This window comes from Sitophilus oryzae, unplaced genomic scaffold (assembly GCF_002938485.1).
Source record: "Sitophilus oryzae breed Bouriz unplaced genomic scaffold, Soryzae_2.0 scaffold_469_pilon_pilon, whole genome shotgun sequence".
NCBI classification, from domain to species: domain Eukaryota; kingdom Metazoa; phylum Arthropoda; class Insecta; order Coleoptera; family Curculionidae; genus Sitophilus; species Sitophilus oryzae.
The window spans coordinates 1,289,171-1,312,172 of NW_022147050.1; the positions used below are offsets into that span (position 1 = coordinate 1,289,171).

Genomic DNA, 23,002 nt, shown 5'->3' on the forward strand with positions numbered 1-23,002 from the left:
GATATAATTTTAAAACAAAACTTAGTGGTTTAACCATAGACTTAAAATAAAATATAGACTACACTATTTACCTCTAAACGCTACCAAACATTCATTTTTGAAAACGTGTAGTTCTGGGTTGAGCCGATGAATATTTGTCTGTTACATAAAGATTCCTAAAATAAAATCATAATGTAATCCCGTTATTATACATAATAAATTATTTTATAGGGCATCAGTGTTTTTTTTTTATTAAAAATATGTCTCGGTTTAGTCTAAAACCATCTCCAGAATATAAAATAAGATGCAAATATTTCAAAATGATATTACATTATGAAACAAGAATTTTTAAGGTATTATATAATAAATTATACCCATATAAACAATCCAGAAAGAGTCGAAAAAAAATGATAATGCTACTAAATAAATTATCTAAAGTAATCTTATTATTATTAAATAATAAATTTTATTAGGTACCTATTGTTCTCGTCCATAATTCATTTTTGTACTTGGATGACCATATTTATTTTTTTACTTATATAAAAGCAATTTTAGAAATTGTTTGGATTTCTTTTGTTTTATTTCACTCAGTGCTAATGTAACATTTTTTTGAGCTAAAGAATGTTATTTACATATATTATACTTATTTTACTCTGTATTATACTATACTTATAATTTACATATCAATCCATCACTATTACCAAAAAAATATTATATTAACCGATTCTATTATATATATATATATATATATATATATATATATATATATATATATATATATATATATATATATATATATATATATATATATATATATATATATATATATATATTAATATTAGGATTGTAAGCGTTTGAGTAAAATCAATAAATTCTTAGATATATCATCGATTTCAAAAATTAAAGAATTTCGATTAAAATTGCTTCTATAATATGTATTTTAATTTATATTATTATTTTAGATTTTGGCCTTCTAAGTTTTTAAGAAACCTGTACTAAATCTTAATAAACTATAAAAAGTTCAAATACGATATATTTTTAATTGAACAATAACTTTATTAAAATAAAAATTTATCCGCCCATAGACCCATCCGCATCATAATGCGGAGAATTCAGGTGCACTGAAAAGCGAAAAACAGTGTTGCAATTTTCGTATCCAAGAGACCAAAACGACAGACAACCTATCAATCGCCCATGTCGTACTCGTTAGAAACTAAAACAATAATAGATCGCTTTTGTCGGCTATTTATGAATGAAATGTGCTTAGTCAATATTTTGTTTTAAGTCTATGCGTTTAACTTATTCCTATTTCATTAAGCACACAATGTATAAAAATTAATTTTTAATATAGACAGTCACCGTTTTCTAGCTAACCATAAAGAAAAAATAATCAATCCTATTCTAAGGTTTAATTTTATCCATAAATGCGTATCCGGAAAATTGCCCGAAAACAAATGGCCGAAGGAAAATGGATCGAAAGCAAATCACCGAAACGAAGATTGCCCCAAAAAAAAACAATATTTTCTTCAATATGTTTGGTTTTGTTTGGATTTTACAAAAAATAGAGATTTCGGGGAATTCTTATTTCTGTCAATTGCACTTAGGTGATAATTCTTTTCGGGCAACTATGTTTTCGGGTAATTTTATTTTTGGGCAATTTTCCTAGATCCCCATAAATGTACTAGTAAAATATATATAAGTTTTAAGTTTGGCTGACGTTTGAGCAAAAAATGTAAATGTAAAGAAATATTGTGTATATCTTTGAGAATAACTTCGGTTGATGTTGAATTCGTTTTAAGAAGCTTTGAGCGAAGGGGTGGGGAGATATAGAGAGATTGGTCACTGTCGCAAAAGATAAAGTAGTAGTTAAAAATACAAACACATGAAATTGTTTAGAATAGACATGATGTGTGTTTGTTGTGACAAAGCCTTGTGCATTTTTAAAATCATTAATATGAATAGTAGAGAAATACAGAGAAGTAGAGTAATATACAGGACGATTCAGTGCTGCGAAAAATTTCCATAACATTTTTTAATATTTCAGAATTTCACTTCAAACTGACAAGAATATAGCGGCTAATGTAGTGCACATCTTAAAAAAAGTACAAAAATACACTTAAAAGAAGGAAATTTACAACAGTGTTAATCAAAATTAAATATAAGAAATAAAAACCAATGTCAAACCACTATAATTTGTTTATTAGTGAGCGGTTTCGGCTATTCAATCATCATCAGACCTTTATCAAATTGGTGTTCGTTTGACTAATGCTATTTATACATTAATATCGATTAATGTATAGATCAATAATAATATAGAAAAAGTATAGGGCCTGTCGCTCGAACGGATTCCGTTCGGTTTAGCGAGCGCGCCTAACTTGAAATGTATGCTTTTATTTCGACCGGAATTTCTTCCGTTCTATTCGTGTTGTTACGTTTCCAACAAGTGAGCGCCAAGCTTAACTCAAACGAGCATCGATTGGTCAAAGGTTTGGTGTTGGCTGAATAGCCGAAACCGGTCACTCATAAACAAATTATAGTGGTGTGGCATTCGTTTTTATCTTTGATTTAGATACCACTACTACTACATACTCTCTTATCATGAGATACCACTTTGAGAACAGTAACCTATTTAACAGTATTAATGTCAAATAGGTACTAAGTGGCTCAAACTATTTTAAGTGTTTATTAGTTCTGTTTATAATGCAACGGAAGGTAGATGTCGAATTAATTATTTTAAATCAAACATTTTATCCGGATACGTATCTTTATTAAAATTTAATCCACCAGTATTTCAAAGTTCTAAGTTTGGTTATATCAATCAAAGATATTCTCGAAGACAGTGTATGCAGTATGTCCCCAGATCGTCTTTAGAAGAGGAAAATATTTTTGTTAGCATTTTAAGAAAAATGCATTTTTTCATGGTAAATCATTTCATTTGCATTCCTTGATAGATGGTTATTATTAATTTTGATTAACGTCATATTTATTGCTGTATTAAAATCTTAAGAGGCACAAAATTTATTTAGTTTAATTTTACGGAAAGACTGATACTAGTTATAGGAGCGATGTGTTAACAGCAGAAAACATATGACGTTAATCAAAATTAATAATAATCGTGTGTCTAAAAAATATACCATCTATCCTTAGATCTTATAAACTTTGTTGATAAAGCTATGCCATAAGTTTATTATACACAACTTTGTTTCTGTGACTAGCATGCATTATCCTACTTATTTCTTTCTAGAACAAGATAATCGTATAAGCCTATCCTTCTCTCGGTCAATATTGGCTGTGAATGTCAACTTGGAGCGGTTTTTCGCTGCGTTGGCAAATTACTTAAAGTATGGACCATTAAAAATAGTTAATCAAGATATAACTGATATGTGTAATAATTATTTTGAAAAAAAATATAATTGTTATTTTATTTGAATATACTTTTTATATTAAATAAAAACAATATAATTTAATAATTAATTAATGTCATGTATTACGTCACTGCATAGAGAAGGGAAATAAATTTAGATTGGAATCCTCGGCTTCCCGCCAAAACTTATAATTGTTTTGTACCGGGTATGCTGTAGGGCGCTGATAGCGGTTACTAAGAACAACCGTTGACAAAAACAGAAAGTATTTTTTCTTGTCAAAGGTTTCAAACATTAAAAAATTTTCAAAAATTTAAACTGCTCTTGTTGAAATAATACCAAAAAGTGTTTAAAGCGTTTTTTTTTCAAAGTTATTGCGATCTTGTGAGTTTAATTTAAATTTTATTTACATAAACCCGTGATAATTTTGGAAAAGTATGAAAAACTTTAAAACTCCTATGTGAAGTGCAAAAAACCATTGCGGTATAAAAGATTGATTTCCAAAAAGTGATCTACATATTTTCCAATCTTGAATTAATGTTGTTAAACCTGGGAATATGAGTTTTTAACTATGACCCAACATTATAGGTTTTACGGTAATTATTTTTCTAATTCACACTACTGCCTGATTTCATATACGTTCTTATATTAAAAAAAGTTCTTTGTATGTAACACACTGGTTTCTATTTATGAAATAAAAGAAAGTAATAATAAATTTGAATAAAAAATATTTGGCAACATAATTCTGGAAAAAGTCGAATAGCTCCGAAATTATCAAAAGCTTTCGATCGCGTCCGCTGCAACAACAGAGCCAAAATAGTATTTACATTATCCTTATGGGCACTTTCCAATCTAAACTTGTTTCATTTATTTATGGTATATTGTTTAGCCCGTGGTGTTAAGAGTTCGTTTGGATTTCTGACGATATTATAGATTCGTGTTCTTTTTGCAAGTTTATTTTTGTAGTGTATTTAGTGGATAAATAGACATTAGCTTTTTTTCGTTTTCCTGTTATTACCGATTTTGAACCGTCCTAAAACTGTGATGCGTATGCGCAGAAGGAAATATGAAGACATTATTTCATTTGCGCATGCGCTGCAGAGTTCTAGGACGAATCGGTAATAACAGGAAAACGAAAAAAGCTAAAATGGCTAATAAATGTATAATATGTGGACCTGTCCGGAATAGGAAAACATTATTAGGTAATTTACCTCTGAAAATGTTTTCTTTTATACTTAGGTATATCAAATAAACTTTTAGTCATGCGATTTAGCTTGACCGGCACAGCGATGTGGACTTTTACCTATTTTTCTTCAATCAAAATATTTCAGGAAACAAAAATGAATTAATTATAAACATGTAAACATTTATTATTTACATCAACAAAACTCATCTCCTTAATAGCACTTGAGGTACATAAAGGCCATTATTATCGCATTCCCGTTCGAAATAATCTAAGTGCGTGGCGCTAAAAAGTGATTCTAAACAGAACAATTTTCGATTACAAGGTTTGCTAATAAAATATTTTAAGCTTAAAATATCACAACACAATTCACTTACACCAAAAACCCATAATAAGACTAAACTGCCAAAATGAATCAAAATATCCAAATACATTTAGAATGTATTTGCAAAATATCAGTAAATAAATATGACATTTTTTGCAGCACAGTTAAATTCCATTTAGTCAGCCCGGCCGTGGCGCCGAATATATCCATGGTTGTCAAGAACGAATAAAACAATCGCGCCCTCGACGTAACTAAAAGTTTATTTGGTACCAGATAGTTATATAAAATAATTAATATACTAGTAAATATTACCCAAATAAATACTTAATATCCGAATAACTATTATTTTTTCTTATTATATTTCTATATTTTCAATTTTTGTTATCAAGATTCCCGGGCTAAATTTTTAATTTATTTCGAATAATTGACATACACAAAATACAGACTGTATCAAGACAATAACAATCAGATAGTAGATTGTCACTGATGTGGCTTGAACAAATATGAAGCAAATTTACTTATCCACGAAGTTTATAAGATCTAAGCATATATCAAAGAATGAAAACGAAATTATTTACCATAACGAAATTATATTACCATAGAAACGCATTTTGATTTTTAGGACTAGGAAAATTTAACTATATTTTCATATATTTTTTATTTTTATCTAAAACGGCATGGAAATTTGTATAAATGTAGATTAAGTAGTACTAATGTAGTTAGTAGTAGTGTATAAATGTAAAGTACAAATGGGATTAACCAAATGGTTAATTTTTAAAATGTTTAAATATATTTTAGGGATTTTATATACGTTCTTATAAAATAAAGTTTTTTTGTGTGTAACACACTTGTTTCCCTTTATGAAATAAAAGAAAGTAATAATAAATTTGAATAAAAAATCTTTGCCAACACAGTTCTGGGAAAAGTCGAATCGCTCCGAAATTATCAAAAGCTTTTTTATATTTTAAAATTATAAAAATTTGATCAAAATGGCATTTTCTCAAAACGCTAATAATGAAATTTGTTAATTGTCTTGTAAAGAGATCCGGGGATATACTGTATGTCCCTTTATACAGTTGATCCTCAAGGATCAATGGGGAGTTTATAAAATATATATACATTCATACATCACAGCCACTAAAACATTCTTGAAATGTTTCATTTTTTAAAAAAAACTTGTTAAAATATCTTGTCATGTTGCTATCATCCATCTTTTAGTAATATTCTTTGAAATAATTTGTGGTCCATTGTTTTATATCTATTTTCTTTAAATAGAACCACGTAATGGAAATAATTTAACTGTTTATTTTGTAAATATATTATTTTTTACAATGATAAGACTATAACAGCGCTTTCAGATGGAGTGGAGCGTCCGCGACTTCGAGCAAGTACCATGAGTTTATATGAACAATTTCACATGGTCGCGTATGCTCCGTCCGACGGAGTTGGTCCAAGGGCTATCTTGAAAAAACATCACGGACCGGACGGTCCGCTCCATCTGAAAGCGCTGTAATAAGTGCAACCTCTTTAATCAGAATACCTAATTGTAACAACCTATTCCGATTAACACATCGTTCCGATTAAGCAATATATACATTAAAAATAGCGCCAAACTGTTTTCTACAAATATAAAATACTCTCTTGTAAAAATAATAAAAATCAAAAGTAAACGTCCAACTTTTGTACAGAGAAAAATACACGTCATTGTTTTGGACTGATATTTAGTTGAAGAATTTTTAAAAAATCTTGTAATTCCCTGTTTATGTTCTTGTGTAATGCACCTTGCCTACGAAGCTCTTTTAGTAAAAAATATGATACTTCGGAATCATATACTGTGATGCCCTTGGTTTACCCCCCTAAAGGTTTAGACATTATTTATTGAGCTGTTGTTCATTGTTTAGACATTGTTATTGAACGTTATTTTTTTTATTAAACCTTTGAAGGCATCCTTGAGCACTTGGAATACACGAAAATCTCCATTTTACGAATAATTTTTGACATGCTTTAGCTTTTTAATTTACAACGTTAAAATGTTTTCGTTTTAATGAAAGTACTGATTCACGAATCAACTGATTTACACATTCAAATTGAAAAACTTGTTACTCAAAGAGGGATGAAAGTGAAAGACGTGCAAGAAGACACCGTGCTACGTAAATGACGTCTTTTAACAAAGTCTTTAGAGTAACGTTCCTATTATAGAGGTATCGTTCCGACTGCGACTATTACATCACAATTGGGATGTTCCGATTATTGAATATCCCGATTAACGTGTGTTCCAATTAAAGAGGTTAGACTGTATTTGTAAAAATATCGAAATAAATTTATGAAATGTAAAGAATATTAGAAATATAAAATTTTATCAGCACTCGAGAGTCTAATTTGGATAGGAGAAAATTAGTTAACTTGTAAAAATTTAATTATAAGGGAAGAAAATTAAATGTTTAAAATTGTTTCCTTTGGGAATAAAGTAATATACAGACAGTGGCGTGCAGTGCAAATCAAGTAGGGCAGGCAAAAATTGGTAAAATAATAAAATAAGAATGGCATTAGTAATTCATTAAGTAATCAATCTAATAATTATTTTTTACACTAAATTAGGGAAAACAATTAAGATTTGGCAACACTGCGCAGGACAACGGTCAACGCCGACGAAATTAAATCACGCGATACTTCCTTATTCTATATCTTACCTACACATTGGCCTTCTGGAGGATTCGCAAAGAGGCAGCCTTGAATATCCCATTAAAGACAATATAAAGTAAATCAATCCGCCTCCCCTTACGCGAATTAAGCGTTATCGACAGTAGTCGAAAATGATTTAAATCTTATTTGGTATCTTAGTTATTCACAGACAAAATCTCTAGAATAGAAAGTAAGATTAAGATTAGTACTGAGTTATAATGTAATGATATGAAAAAAAAAGTTTTATAATTTTGTCTGTGGTAGGTAACGCCTTTTTTGCCTACACTATATGCACGCCACTGTATACAGAAGGTATTTAGTTATAAGAATATAAATTTCAGTTCTTGAATTCTAGTAATATTAAAATTTGATTTGTTATCACTATAGCACCAATTAAGGTAGATTAAAATCAGTTCTTTCTGCTTTTTAAGGTAATCTCGTTTTGCCTCAATATCTTTAAAATATCTATTCAATTTCATTTAGCACCATATTTTCGACAGGTTTAGATATTTGATACCTTAAAACAGGTTTTCTTCAAAAGGAAGAAAATTATATATTTTTTTAAATATACGTCCATCGCAGTAATATCAGTAATAACTAAAATGTCTAGTTTTTAAGGTTCCTGTTTTTAATTTGTATTCAAAATCCATGCTGTTCCTCTTTGATTGGTTCTGGTTTAAAAGCCATTCTGTAAGGTTCTTCTAATTCGCCCATGTCCCTCATTATTAAAACACTAGATGTCGCTGCAATGAAAACTAAGAATTATTAAAAAATAATGAGTAAACTGAGTAACTCAGTTACTGTTTAATAGAGCTCTCAACTACAATGTAGCAATTTCTTTTTGAGAATTTTTTAAAAATTGTACTTAAATGTACCATATGATCGAAAAAAAAAGGGCGTCAGCGATGGCTATGAAATGAAGATTGCTGTCATTGTATATATAAAATTGTATGGGAAATGTTACCGATCGTCATTTTCGAGCCATCTGGACGCCGTTTTTTTTCTCGATCATACGGTATATGTACGTTGAACATTTTTATCCAGAAATATCTTTGTGATGACCAATATCCAGTGCTACTAATTTGTAAAGCCTTTTTGTGCAAAGGATGTTGTTTTGTTAATTTTAACTGATTAAACTGTCCTGATGGGAACATATTTTAAAGCTTAACCAATTGAAAAGTAGTTTTATTAGTCTATGTAGTGATTATTGACTGCATCCTCACCTCACTATTTTTAGGAGTTTTTCTCAACTTAGTCGGTCACGACTAACCCTCGATCCTGTTTTATATACTGGGTGGTGCATGTTCTTTGGAAACATAGGAAATCCCATGCCAATTTTGAACTCTTGAAATATTGGCTCTCCTATTGATTTTACAGCGAAGTCGTAGTAGATTTCTTAAAGGTTTATGTATGATAAATATACATGCCAAATTTGAGCAATTTTGAACCAGCCGATTTTGAGTAATTTAAGAAAGATTGCATCTATTTTTATATTAAAACCAAACAGGTAACAATCAAACACTAGTTAAAAACCGACATAACATGTCATACTTATGTTTACAAATTATGATTTTGTCATTGTCAAAAGTAATTTCATTTTAATATTCAGGGAAATTTAACCGTCAGATACACTCATAGATAAATGCAACAAGTTTAGATTGGAAAGCCCGTAAAAAATTTAGATCTGGCGCTGCTATAGCGGTCGCTAAGAACAACGGTCAAACAAAAACAGAACTAATTTTCTCTTGTCAAAGTCAGAATCTTCAAAAATCATAATAATCTTTCAAAATCTAAACCGCTCTCATTAAAGAAATTCCGAAAAGTGTTTATAGCGTCCATTTTCAAAGTAATTATTGCTATCTTGTGAGTTAAATTCAAGTTTTATTTACTCCAATCGGTGATAATTGTGAAAAAGTGGTATTAAAAACTTAAAAAGCTGTGCTGTGAACTGTGAACTGCAAAAACCATCGTGGATCGTGGCATAACGTCCAATGTTTCATAGGTATTTCATACATGCGTCCTTATATAAAATAAAGTTTCTTGTATGCAACACACTGTATTTTATTTATAAAATTAAACGAAAATAATAATAGATTTGAATAAACAATATTTGGCGATATAATTCCGGAAAAAGCCGAACCGCTCCGAAATTTTCAAAAGTTTTGGGTCGCGACCGTTGCAAGAATAGCGCCAAATAGTGTTTACATTGTCCTTATGGGCACTTTCCAATCTAAACTTATTTCATTTATCTATGGATACACTAGCTTTTTTCGTTTTCCTGTTATTACCGATTCTGAACCATCCTAGAATTGTGATGCGTATGCGCAGAAGGAAATATGAAGACATTATTTCATTTGCGCATGCGCTGGAGAGTTCTAGGACGATTCAGAATCGATAATAACAGGAAACCTGTCTAAGCTATTTCGAAAAAAAACGAACAGGCCTACTGTCTAAGCTATTTCCCGCGTAGTACAATTATTTTATCATGCTCACTTTTTCTTTAAGTGTATAACAATAAATCATTATTAGCAATAAATATTAAAATTAATTTACGTTTGAAAATGACGTTGACAACTTAAGGTATGTCGGTTTTTGACTGGTGTTTGATTGTACCTGTTCAGTTTTAGTAAAGTAGTTTTTCTCAAATTACTCAAAATCGGCTTGTCCAAAATTGTTAAAATCTGGCATGTTTGTTTACCAAACGTAGACCTTTGAAAAATTTATTTACGACTTTGCTATAAAATCAATAGCCTATATTTGAACAGTTCAAAATTTACATGGGATTTCCTAAGTTTCCAACCACGATGCACCACCCGGTATATACCTATATACATGCTTCATACATTGCTTATACAGGGTGTCCCAGGCTGAGCGTGCATTAGAAGTTTCTGGAGAACTACAACATCTAGCTCGGAGATTTTTTGCACATCATAGTTTCACAACGGGATCTATCGATTAAAAATATTTTCAATATGGCGGCACTTCCGGAAATACCGGAAGTTGACAGCAAATTTCTTATGTTAAATGGGTGCCCCCATTTTTTATTACATACTTAAATTCTCTGTAAAATTTTATGAATTTTGATATTAAACACTATCTAACATTGACCGTTTTTGAGAAAAAAATATTTAAAATTTTTAAATGAAGAAAACTGCCTGTCAAAAATATGTGTATAGCCTGAAAGTCAAATTTAGTGATTACCACAGCCACTGTGCCATAAAGAGAAAACATGTGGCTATCTATTTCAAAAATTAAATTGATCGAATGTCATATAATAATGGCCGCAGCTGTCATAGAATTTAGCGATTTAAAAATTATCATAAGTCATTTTTTTCAAATGGAAACCCACTTTTTTTATTTCACTAGTGAAAAAGCTTTTCGTTACTTTTTGACTATACATGTTCCTATACGTAAAATAAATCGTTTAGTTTTGAAACGTATATTTTCCTTGATTTTAACCAGTAGCCTATGACTTTAAACGGCAAGTGATGTAAAACAATAGAACTGGCTATTTCATATTGTGACGCTTTGTTCAAAAAGCAGTATCATTTCCGAGTCAACTTTGCGCTGTTTTTTTTTTCGATCGTACGGAATATTATAGATAATATCAACTATTAGATATCACTAAAGACAAAGAGCGAAAATACGAGATATATTTTTATAAATACAGGCAGTATTTATAATATAGGAAATTTAAATAATTCGTTTTCTAACAGATGTTGTGACAGATTTCTGACACTTAATGTCAAAGGATAATAATGTCAAGCTAGATAAAATCAAGAAAAAAAGTGGGTTTCCATTTGAAAAAAAAATATTTATGATAATTTTTTAATCGCCCAATTCCATGACAGCTACCGCCATTATTATATAACATTTAAATAATTTAATTTTTGAAATAGATAGCCACATGACTTCTCTTTATGTCATAGTGGCTGTGATAATCACTAAGTTTGACTTTTAGATTTATTTAAAAATATATTAGGCTATACAATTTTTTTTGACAGGTAATTTTTTTCATCCAAAAATTTTAAATATTTTTTTTCTCAAAAACAGTTAATGGTAGGTATAGAGTGTTTAACATCAGTATTCATAGAAACTACAGATAATTTAAGTATGTAATAAAAAATGGGGGCACCCATTGAAAATAAGAAGGTTGCTGTCAACTTCCGGTATTTCCGGAATTGCCGCCATATTGAAAATATTTTTAATCGATAGATCTCATTGTAAAACAATGATGTGCAAAAAATCTCCGATCTAGATATTGTGGTTCTCTAGAAACTTCTAATGCACGCTCAGTCTGGGACACCCTGTATTCTGCCTGGGACACCCTGTATTCTGACATAATGCCTTTCCAGATTTATACACATTGCATAAAACCAATTAAAGTTTTCATAACTATTAGCATTTATTCAATTCAGCGTAAAATCAAAACCAGCAAGGTAATTAATGTATGATAACTCACAGTAAGCAAAGAATAAAGTACCTGTAGCTAGGGGACTTGCCACGCCTCCTCCATTGATCAACTCGTCAGCAGGACTGCTAGGGGTGGTGGTTGGTGACGTCACAGGACTGTCAGTAGAGTCGCTAGTGGCCCCGTGGTACCCGTTCATGGGTTGCGTGGGGGATGTAGGTTCTTGGTTTGGAGGTACAACCAAAGTTGGACTATTATCAATTCCACCTAGAAAAAGATATTATGATAAATAGTGTTATTTTATAACCTCGTTGCTTTTTATACTTTTAGTATTTTGGTGATGTAAAAATTAAGGAATGTCAGGAGGTCCATTATAATATATATTTTTTAAATACCTTGTGGCCCAAGTTCAGAAGTTCTGCCAGTGTTACTACAATATAACTATAAATTTATGAAACGTTCAAACTCTTTTATATGTAACTGAGGTATTTCAAATCAATAGTGGACCGATGAAAACTTTGACCTTGATACTATGTTTTTTCGGTAAAAAAAATATAACCAAAAATTAAAGATTAAATAATGCAACGACTAAAGAATATAAGGACTAATAACACCCGAGACCAAATTGTTACCATACTTCCACACAGTGCAGTGGCACATATTTTTCTTAACATAGCTGCTTGAAGAGATATTTATTTTTTATTGATGTTTTGACTATGCCTTGCCTATAGTGTATGAGGTGGTGTCATACTAATTAATTACGAAAAAACGTATAAAAATGTTAACAAAAGGTACAAAACTAGTGTCGACGTATAGCACATATCAAGTACATATAATATCAGCAAAATAATTATCGATTTCAAGAAAAAAAGCTAAAAAGGTTGTGTGAGCTGTTTATTTACCTATGAAACGTAACTCCTGGCTCTTTCTTATCGCTGCGGCTTTTACATTTGAAAGCTGAACAACTAATCACCATTATAATAAAGTTTATACAAATTTCACTACACACAAACTTTTAAAAACCGGTAAAATTGTCGCTGACGACTCATTCGTTACTTCCAAAAAAATGGCATCTATATGTACTGCAGCCCGTATAGGGCGTTACATTTCCTCGTATTCTTTAGTCATTGATTAAATGAATAAAATATTTAATTAAACTAGTTTGTTTTAAACGTTGTTCTGATTGGCCGTAAAATAAAATGTGTACTCCCCCTTTTTTTAATTAGCCCAAGAGAAATAAGTAAACATAGTACAGAAATACAACAGGTTAGTACATAAATGTGCTCTCTTTTAAAAGCTAGGTATACCCAAAATCGATTTTGTAGCTGTTCTTTTTTTATTTAACCTGAAGTAGATACTAACTTATTAGCTAACTAAACTACTAAAAATAATATCAGTCATCGTGACTAGTTATGATCAAATAGTAATATGATAAGATAATGTTAAATTATTACAGCATAGACAACCTTATACAAAACATTTTTTTAATTAATTAAAAATAAGTAAATTTTATATATTTATAATAGATATCTCATAAACAGAGTCTTTAAATCAGACAATAGTTTAAGAAAATTAATTGAAAATTGTAAAACTCCAACAATAAATCGAGACTTTATCATTTGAACTGTGGATCCTGTAATAAAACATATCATGTCAGACAGGACAATATTAATTAAATAAATAAAATTTTAACAATATCATTTGAAGATGTAGAAAAGTATCATTAAGATATTAAAAAATCTCCCGGCAAAAGATGGTAAAGATAATTTTTCTGCCTATTTTGACGGGAGATGTTTAATATCTCATCGATACTTATCTACATTGTTGAAAGACGTTGTTAATGGGAACCCGTCCCTGGAAGTCCACCTGATAAATGGTAGGCTCAGAAACCGGTCGTGAGAGTGGAGGTTGGTTTCCTCCTTAACGACAAACAAAATAATTTATCATTTTTACTTTTTTATTTTTTCGAAAATACACTCAGATGCGGAAAAAACGGAACAGAAAATTTTTTCGTCAAGTTTAAAGTGTTTTTTTTTACTTTTAGCCCAATTTTCATGATTTTTTTAGCAAACTGTATATATAACTTTAATTATTCATAAACTCAGTTTTTTTATAAACTTTAGTATTTGGTTATTGGTTGTTTTTACCTTAACTTTAAAACACCCTGTGCAATAATTTCGTGAGCAAATTTTCCTAAAACGTTATTCTTCGATCAGAACCATGTCTCCTGAGCACTAAACAGTCAGATTTGTGAATTTAAAATAAGCTTTTAATTTATTAATTCCTAACATTACAGTTTTCTCATTCTTCAAGGACTCAAGCGAATATTTATAATTTCGGCCATCTTCCACAAGATCAATGATTTTTGCACAATCTTCGACATTAAGAACCATATTGAATCGTACACAACAATAATCACCAAAGCCACTTCGTCATTATGAATAACATCAAAAAGTAACGATAATTGAAAAAATTGCAACATGTTTATGATAGTTCATTTTGCACTAAAAAATTAACCAGGATAATAAATTAATTTAAGATAATTAATTTTGTGTGACCGAAAAATTATGTTTTAAGAAAATTTGCTCACGAAATTATTGCACAGGGTGTTTTAAAGATAGTGTTAAAAACAACTTTTCGATTAATCCTGTATAATAAGTAAAATATTAAAGTTTATAATAAACTGAGTTTACTAATTAACTGGTTAATTAAAATAGATATATTTATATACCGGGTGCGTCTCAAAAGTGGCTCACCCCTATAACTTTTTTATTTTTTCAGATTAAAAACGAGATTTGGTATCTTAGTATATGACATAAATTAGGATTGATTGGTGTATTCAACTGTTTTTGGTCACTTCCTGTTTCACCGGAAATGACTACAACTTTTGATTTTTAAACGGGACCCTCGGTATTTTTTTACTTTATTCGATAGAAAATGACATTCTGAATAGAATGACATATCGTATGTCAACTTTTGATATTCTCGCTTAATAAAAAATGGTATTTTAAAATTCAATCTAGAGTGCCATGGCTATGTTAAAAACACTAATTCTTCATCAAGGAGCCTTGGAAAAATAGATTTGATCGTCTAATGTTTTTAGTGTCTTATCCTGGCTAGTTAGAAAATGCTCAAATCGTATTTTTAATCATATCTCAATTTTTTCAAATGGAACGACGGTGGCTCATTAGCATATTTGGAAAAAGCATTTTTTTACGAATAATTTCATACCACACACTTGGTATTTCAAATCAAATTTTCGTTACGAACCGCAAATTATAATTTCAAATAAACCATATGCGAAGATGTCAAAAGTTGAAATATGATATGTCATTCTATTCAGAGTGACATTTTCTATCGACTAAAGTAAAAAAATACCGGGGGTGCCATTTAAAAATCAAAAGTTGTCATTTCCGGTGAAACCGGAAGTGACCGAAAACAATTGAATACGTCAATCAATTCTAATTTATGTCATATACTTACATACCAAATCCCGTTTTTTTAACAAAAAACATAAAAAAGTTATAGAGGTGAGCCACTTTTGAGACGCACCCGGTATATATACAGTTTGCCAAAAAATAACAAGAAAATAGGGCTTGAATTAAAAAAATATAACATTTTAAACTTCACCAAAATTTTTTCCGGTTTTTTTTTGTATCTGAGCGTAGAATAAATTATATAAGAATTCCTGCCTTAAACTGCTACTCGTAATATACACACTGTGTTCGTTATAATGGGGAAAACAACCTGCTCTCACAACCAGTTCCGGAGTCCTATTCCCCTACTCCATCATCAGATGAGCTTCGGTTAATTCCACAAGATGACAAACACAGCTCAAAGTATGTTAATCCGAGTTGTCAGAAAAAGCGGTAAGATATTAAGACACGCATGGCGAGACGTACTTTATAATAAAAGGTTTTTTCCGGCTAGCCTAAAATATAAATGGAAAAATATTTCTTGTAGTTATAGGTATACAATATATCCCCGGATTGTCTTTACAAAATGACAAACTTTTTATTATTGGCATTTTGAGAAAAATGCATTCTGAAAAAAATTTTGCTCGTTGTAAAACATTTATTTAATACCGCTTATATTTTTCAAATTTCCATACCGTTTTAGAGTAAATTAGAAAAAAACACGAAAATATGGCTGAATGTCTTAAAAATCAAACAGGGTTTGTATGCTAATATAATTTAGATTCCATTCTTTGAGAGATGGTTATTATTAATTTTGATGTGATTTTGATTTTGGTCAACGTCATATTTTTGCTGCTGTTAAAAAAAAGTATCACGTTTTCCGATAATTATTATCACCCTTTCTATAGCATTGAACTAAATAAATTTTGTGTTTCTTTAACATTTTAAAACAACAAAAAATATTAAAATTCCGTCAATAAAAATCAAATAATGAAAACGAAATTATATTACCAGAGAAACGCGTTTTGATTTTTAGGTCTTGGAAAAAATCCAACCATATTTTCGTGTTTTTTTCTAATTTTCTCAAAAACGGTATGAAAATTTGGAAAAGTATAAACGGGATTAACCATTTTAGAACAAGCAAACATTTTTATAAAGAACGCATTGTGCTCAAAATGTCAATAGTCATAAATAAAAAAGTGTCTCCTCTTGTAAAGACAACCCGGGGACATACATTATTCTTGCTTTGAAGTGCTAAATTGAAATTAATTCTACACTGTGTTCGTCATAATAGGAAACAACCTGCTCTCACTACCGGTTTCGGGGCCCTACCCCATCATCAGGTGAGCTTGGGCTGATTCCACAAAATGACAAACAGCGCAGAGTACGTAAATCCGAGTTGTCGGAAAACAGCGGTAAGATATTAAATGCACCCGCATGACGATTAAATGCATCCGCATTACCGCATGACGAGATAGCGGCCTGCATGCAATGGTCGTACTTTCGTACCACCGAGGTGCAACCATCGGTAGTAAAATAAAAGGCTTTTTTCGGCTAGCCTAAAATATAAACGGAAAACTATTTCTTGCAGTTATAGGTATATAATAAAATTATATAAGTATTCTTGCTTTGAAGTGCTAAATTGAAATTAATTCTACACTGTGTTCGTCATAAAGGGGAACAACCTGCTCTCACTACCGGTTTCGTGGCCGTACCCCATCATCAGGTGAGTTTGGGAAAATGAAATTTGGGGCGTCTATGTTTTGTTAAGCGCTTTAACATTTGACTTTCACAAAAATCAAGAAAATCGTACGGGAAGGGTGAAAATACCTCCAACCCTACATAAATTTTAGTATAAATATAGTCCAACTCCACCCACCACTGTTTTTATTTTATTCGTAAAATGGCCCTCCTAGTATTTACATTTTTCGTCTCTTGTAGAACCATTGTATAGCTTAAAAAAATGGAGAATTTTATTTCCAAAGCAGACCAAATATACAGGGTGTTCCAATATTCCGTGGTCATAAAATAACACGTATCGTTTGTCCGTTAGAGGGCATAGATAAAACATAAACCAGATCATTAATTAATTTAAAATTTATGAAGCTTATTGTCAAATATCATTTGTGATACTAACATAAGATTCTATATTTCGCCAACTAGATTATTAGCGCATAACAGATTTTATGCGCTTTCATTGCATAATGGGGCATGAAACATTTTTTGAAAGACAGATTAGGAAAAAAAATCCGCAAAAAGTATGCACGGTGGCGTTTTTTGCTTAAGACAAAAATTCTAGTAAATACTAGAAGGACAATTTTACGAAAAAAAATATGTCGCTGGAGTTGTAAAATATTTATACCAAAATTTATGTAGGGGTGGGGAGAGTTTTGACCCTTCTCGTACTTTTTCTAGATTTTTTGAAAGTTAAATATTAAAACACTTAAGGAAACATAAGCACAACAAATCTCACTCAAATTGGAATAGCGGTGCTTAAAATATATGTTTGTTTAAAATGTGTTTATTTTTTAAAGTTTGATGTCCTCTAGTGGAAAAACGAAACATTTTGTGTAGAGGTAAATTGTACCGAATGAATTTATTTTGCTTCCAAAAATACGCAGCAGTCCAGGAAATATTGGGACAACCTGTGTATATACACAGGGTGTCTCAATGTGGGTCACCCTGTAAAAACGCGTATTTTAAAACTATTTTGGCCAACATACAGGGTGATTCAAACAAAATTTCAAACTAAATTTATATATTTTTAAATGGAATACTATACTAAGGGTCGGCATTTCTGCAGTCTTGGGTGGCGATTTACATGTGTACGAAGAGTATGGTCAACACGCTTGGTAAAATAAAATGTACTGAATAAAGACAGAAGGCGAATATTTTCCCAAGCGCATGGAATCTAGCGTCAGATTAAGTAGTTATGTAATAAATACTTCGTATTTTTTCTCACTCCGACTTACTAGATTGCCATAACGACTCACTCCTATACATGTAAACGCCGACCTAAAGGTTCGCTTGCCAGCGGGGTATATATTTTTAGCTTTATGGATTTAGGTACCATTAAATTTCCATTCTAAAAATACTATGTCATATACTATACCGAGGGTTTTTTAAAATATAACCGTTTTTAATCTAAATTTACTGCTTATCCAAACCCCTCTCAAAATGCTAAATTCCAATAAAAATTAAATTTTAAAATTTTTCAATAGGATGTATGTACTGTATAATAGTATATGTATATTATGTAAAAAATTGAAATGAAAATCACAAGCCAAAAACCTAATATAGAGCTTTTTCGGAAGCCTGTGTCATCCTATATGTATATATTTACAGGGTGAGTTTTCTACAATGTTCTCTATGCTTATCTTATAAACTACTTGAGCTAGAGAGTCGGTCAAATCGGTAAAGAATTACACTTTTGCCAAGCCAAATATATGCGTCTTTTGAATTTTTGAAAAAGAAAGCGATATTTCGAAAAAAAATTGGATATTTTAAAAATGCCCCTTTATTCCATTATAATCTATTTTAGACAAAAAGTTTTCAGATAAAAATTATAGATAACATTTCGCTAATAAGATTGTGTTGTCCGTTTTTTTTAAACCTATCAATTTCGACATATATGACACATACTTTTTTTTAAATGGAAACCATAGGTGGCCATGACTTCATAAAAAGCGCCATTTTTAAAACTTTTCAGCGATATAAACTATTTTTTTTTCGAAAAATTAATGAATTATCGCTGATCTTATCTTTTTTTAAACAATTTCACTTAGTTAGCCTATCAGAGATGTCTAACTGTCACATCCATACAAAAATATTTTATCGAGAAGCAACTAAATTGTAAATATGTGCATTTTTCGAATGAAGTAAAGCGTGTAGATTATTGGTTCAACTCTTCTTGGACCATATCTTTTCGAGGATACCTTAACCGGTGAACGTAATTACGCTTTTTAGAGAACGGTTTTCGGGACATGTTAGAAAATTTAAATTTAGCGACTCGCGCATAAATAAAGTCGTTCCATCATGACTTTCATTATATCATATATTCATATTAGAAATGTTAAAAATTATTTAGATCATAATTATGCAAACTCATGAATAGGAAGACGTGGACCAATTGCATGGGCCTCCTTGGTTACCTGACTTATCCGTTTTAGATATTTTTATCTGGTATGGTTAAAAACAAGATTTTCAAGAGAACTTATGAATCAAGGGGAGCACTCGGGGGTAAGAAGCTGTAGGGGATGTTTAATAATCTCGACCGGTCGTTCTGCGAGAAAAGCCTGTAATTCAGTTTTTAAAAGATGCACTTTACACTCAAAACAATGGCGGACTTTTTGAACATTTGTTAAAATAACTTAAAATGTGTGTAGTGATATTAGTTTTTTACAAGGAAGGTAATGTGGCTAGCACTACGCTTCAACCGCCTATTATTACCTCAGGATTGTGAATCCCAAGTACTCATTTAAGGCTGAGTCGACCTAGGTAGTACCTAGGTAGGTCGGGTACCTAGTAGGTACCCAAACTATTTTTATTTTAATAAAAATAGTCGGCTGATGAAATGCCGGGTGAGGGAATCGAACCCCCACCTTGAGATTGGTAGACGAGAGCCTGTATCTCTACGCCACCGGGCACCTTCTTTTTCTGTTTATTATTATCTAAAACTTTTGTCTAAAATAGATTAAATGGAATTAAGGAGCATTTTTAAAATAGCCGATTTTTTTTCGAAATAAATAAAAAGTAAGCCATAAACAATTTAAAAAATCCGAAAGGTGGATATATTGCACCTCAATCAACGCACTCACACCTCAAAACTACAATTCTTTCCCCATTTGATCAACTCTCTAGCTCCAGTAGATATAAAAGGTGAAAACAGACAGAGAATTTTTTCACCCTTTATTTATATTTATTAAAGCCGCCTGACAAATGCTTCCATCTACTACTTCCTTACTGGCGCATTAGATCTGTGTCTAATAACTTAATAAATCGTCAGTTTATATAGTCAGTTATTTGTTTGTTTGCCGTTTTGGGAAAGTCAGCCCGGAGAGCTCGTCTGATAATGGTGTAGACGTAGGCCCCGAAACCGGTAACGAGTGTGGTTGATGTCCCCATAACAGCAAGCAGACATAATATTTTTTGTTATTTTCAGTCTTTCATGATTTTTTAAAACTGAAGATTACAAAAATATCAATATATGGCGAGAACTATTTTATTTAATAACACCAAAATATATATACTTGAAAGCAAAATAATAAAACAATAAAATATAAAGGAAAATTAAAAGAAAAAAAAATAAATATCTACGATATATATTATCTAAAATATATAATTGACAATATAACAACCAATAAAATCTAAATAAAAATACAAACAATAAACAACCATTTGGAGTACGGAATGGGAGTATAAATACGTAGGTATATTTAGTCAGGCAATAGAGGTTTACCTCCTAAGAGCATTTCCTGGAGTAGATTGTCGATATGGGCCACGCCGAACAGTTTGGCGAATTGGATTTGCTCGATCATTTGCCACGTGATCGATTGGAGAGGGGGCAAGGTGAGGAGGAGCTCGCCGAAACGTCCTCTGCTGTCGTACTGTCTGTCGCTGATGTAGTCCTCCAGGTTGATCTGGATTTGGTAGCGCAGCTGTTTGATCCTCGCCGGTTCGCTTAGGCCCTTTGCGTCTAGAAAAATGAATGTGGCTCTTAATTTTCGACTGATATTGAAAAAATTAAGCATATGTAGAAACATACATATATATGTAAAAATATAGTGTGCCCGCAAGAAATCTGCATTAATTCGGATTTTTTATTATTATGAATATATGTAGGTAAAATTAAGTGACGCTGGACGCAGTTAATTTTTGCCTGTCTAAAAAACATAAGTAGAGGATGTCCAACTAAGAATAGCTCTCGGCTGTATGTCGGAAAGTATTAGCTGTAGGGCAAACGGAAAAAAATATTTATAACTAAAGGGGCAATGAGAAATTGCTGGAAATTATTTTCAAGTTCTAGAACGGCCGCTAGAGGGCGCAACGGCGATGGAAAATAAGAAAATACAATTTTTACAAAATTTTGCCTAGGGTTAGTGTTGCTATAAATAATAGCTTCATAGTCTTCAGTAAATTTTGGATTTTCTGAAGTGCGGTTTTCGCTGACTTTTTAAGCTTTTATTACTCTACTTTATAAAATTACATTATATAATCGCATTTAATTTTTTTGAAAAAACACGTAATGTTTGTTAATTTGTAAGACAGCGCCACCTAGCGTCTACGTTTAAAAGCTTATTTTCATTGTTTATGTTGTATAATATAGAGTAAGATAAACAATAACAGTTTAGCAGTCGTACGAGAAGGTTGTGTTACCGTTCGTGCGTTTTGTCTGCCGGTTATTGAACGTTTGTTTTGTTTTAATTTGTTTTTGTTCCTGACCCGAAATTAATTCAAAGTTCACTGTTCGTTTAAACTTGACTTTGTTTACTTGTGTTAGTTTTTTGCAACATTAATTGATAATTTTTCGGCATACTTGTTTCCGCTGTGCGTGAGTTTTAGCTTGTTTATACGTCCGCATTTTATTCAGCTGTCATCGATTTTTAATATTATTAATCATTTACATTATTATGGCTGAATTTAAGTGCGATTCTTGTCAAAAAATCCAAAAGGACAGTTATAAGGTTCGCTGTAGTGGAGAGTGTCGAAGAAGTTTTTGTATGACCTGTACAGGACTGGATAAGGCAACAACAAAGGTGCTATGTCAACAAAAGTACCACAATGTTAGATTTTTCTGCACTGTCTGCGATTCCCCTACATTAAAATATGTTCATGATAGAATTACACAGCTTCAAGAATGCTAGGTCCAACCAGAAACCATCGAAGCACTAGGATTCTGTTTAAAAAAATATTGACATTTTTCCAGTCATAACTGAAATGTATGACATGCTGAGTGACCACGATTCCAAGTGGAAAATTTTGCTCAAGAAAATTGACGACATATCCAGGATATCAGATACCACAGAAGAATCCTTATTTAAGTCAATAAATGAGATAAAGCAAGACACCTTCAATTTGTCATCAATTTTAATGGACAACCATGATGGGTCTGTTAAAGTCCAAATTCATGACCCATCTAAGGAAGAAATGGCGAAGGAAATGGCTGACCTTAGGCAGAGCGTTAAACAAATGTCGCTCACATTGGAAAAGCTTGTTAAAAGGGATAAGACCTGTATAAATCATAATATGCAGCGGAAAAAATCCATTTCAACGCAGACGGGCCCTATAGATCACCAAAATAGTACAGCTTTTATAGATTCGCCAAAAAAATAGTTTCACCCGAAATAGTGTCATCGCAACCTCCTAAGGCCGCCATAAGAGAAGACTGGAATTATGTGGTGGTGTACAGAATTCCACCTCCTTACACAGCGAATCAACTTGCGCACTATGTTAAAGAAAAACTCTGGGGTGCAAGGGGTATTGAAGGGGTGTATTGTATTGGGGGTAAAAATACTGGGGTGCAAGGGGTATTGAAGCGATACATACAGCCTAGCTTACCCAAAAGTCAACCTCACCTTCACGTGGTGCACCCTGTTTACACAAACGAGGCTCTGACGTCCGAGTATAGGCGGTATAACCTTATAC

At 31.4% G+C, this 23,002-nt stretch overlaps 1 protein-coding gene across 4 annotated transcripts in view; it reads right to left on the reverse strand.

Annotated features, from left to right (window-relative positions):
- Window positions 1-6,237: 6,237 nt before the first annotated feature.
- LOC115886142 (hepatocyte nuclear factor 4-gamma) overlaps window positions 6,238-23,002 on the reverse strand; it is a 151,499-nt gene continuing 134,734 nt past the window's right edge. For all 4 annotated transcript variants that reach the window (XM_030905216.1, XM_030905217.1, XM_030905215.1 and 1 more), the window contains exons 8-10: window positions 20,817-21,053; window positions 12,015-12,209; window positions 6,238-8,274 (exon numbers count right to left, since the gene is read on the reverse strand). In XM_030905216.1, the coding sequence (XP_030761076.1) occupies window positions 8,171-8,274; window positions 12,015-12,209; window positions 20,817-21,053 (536 nt within the window). In that variant the 3' untranslated portion in view covers window positions 6,238-8,170. The remainder of the gene's footprint in view (window positions 8,275-12,014; window positions 12,210-20,816; window positions 21,054-23,002) is intronic.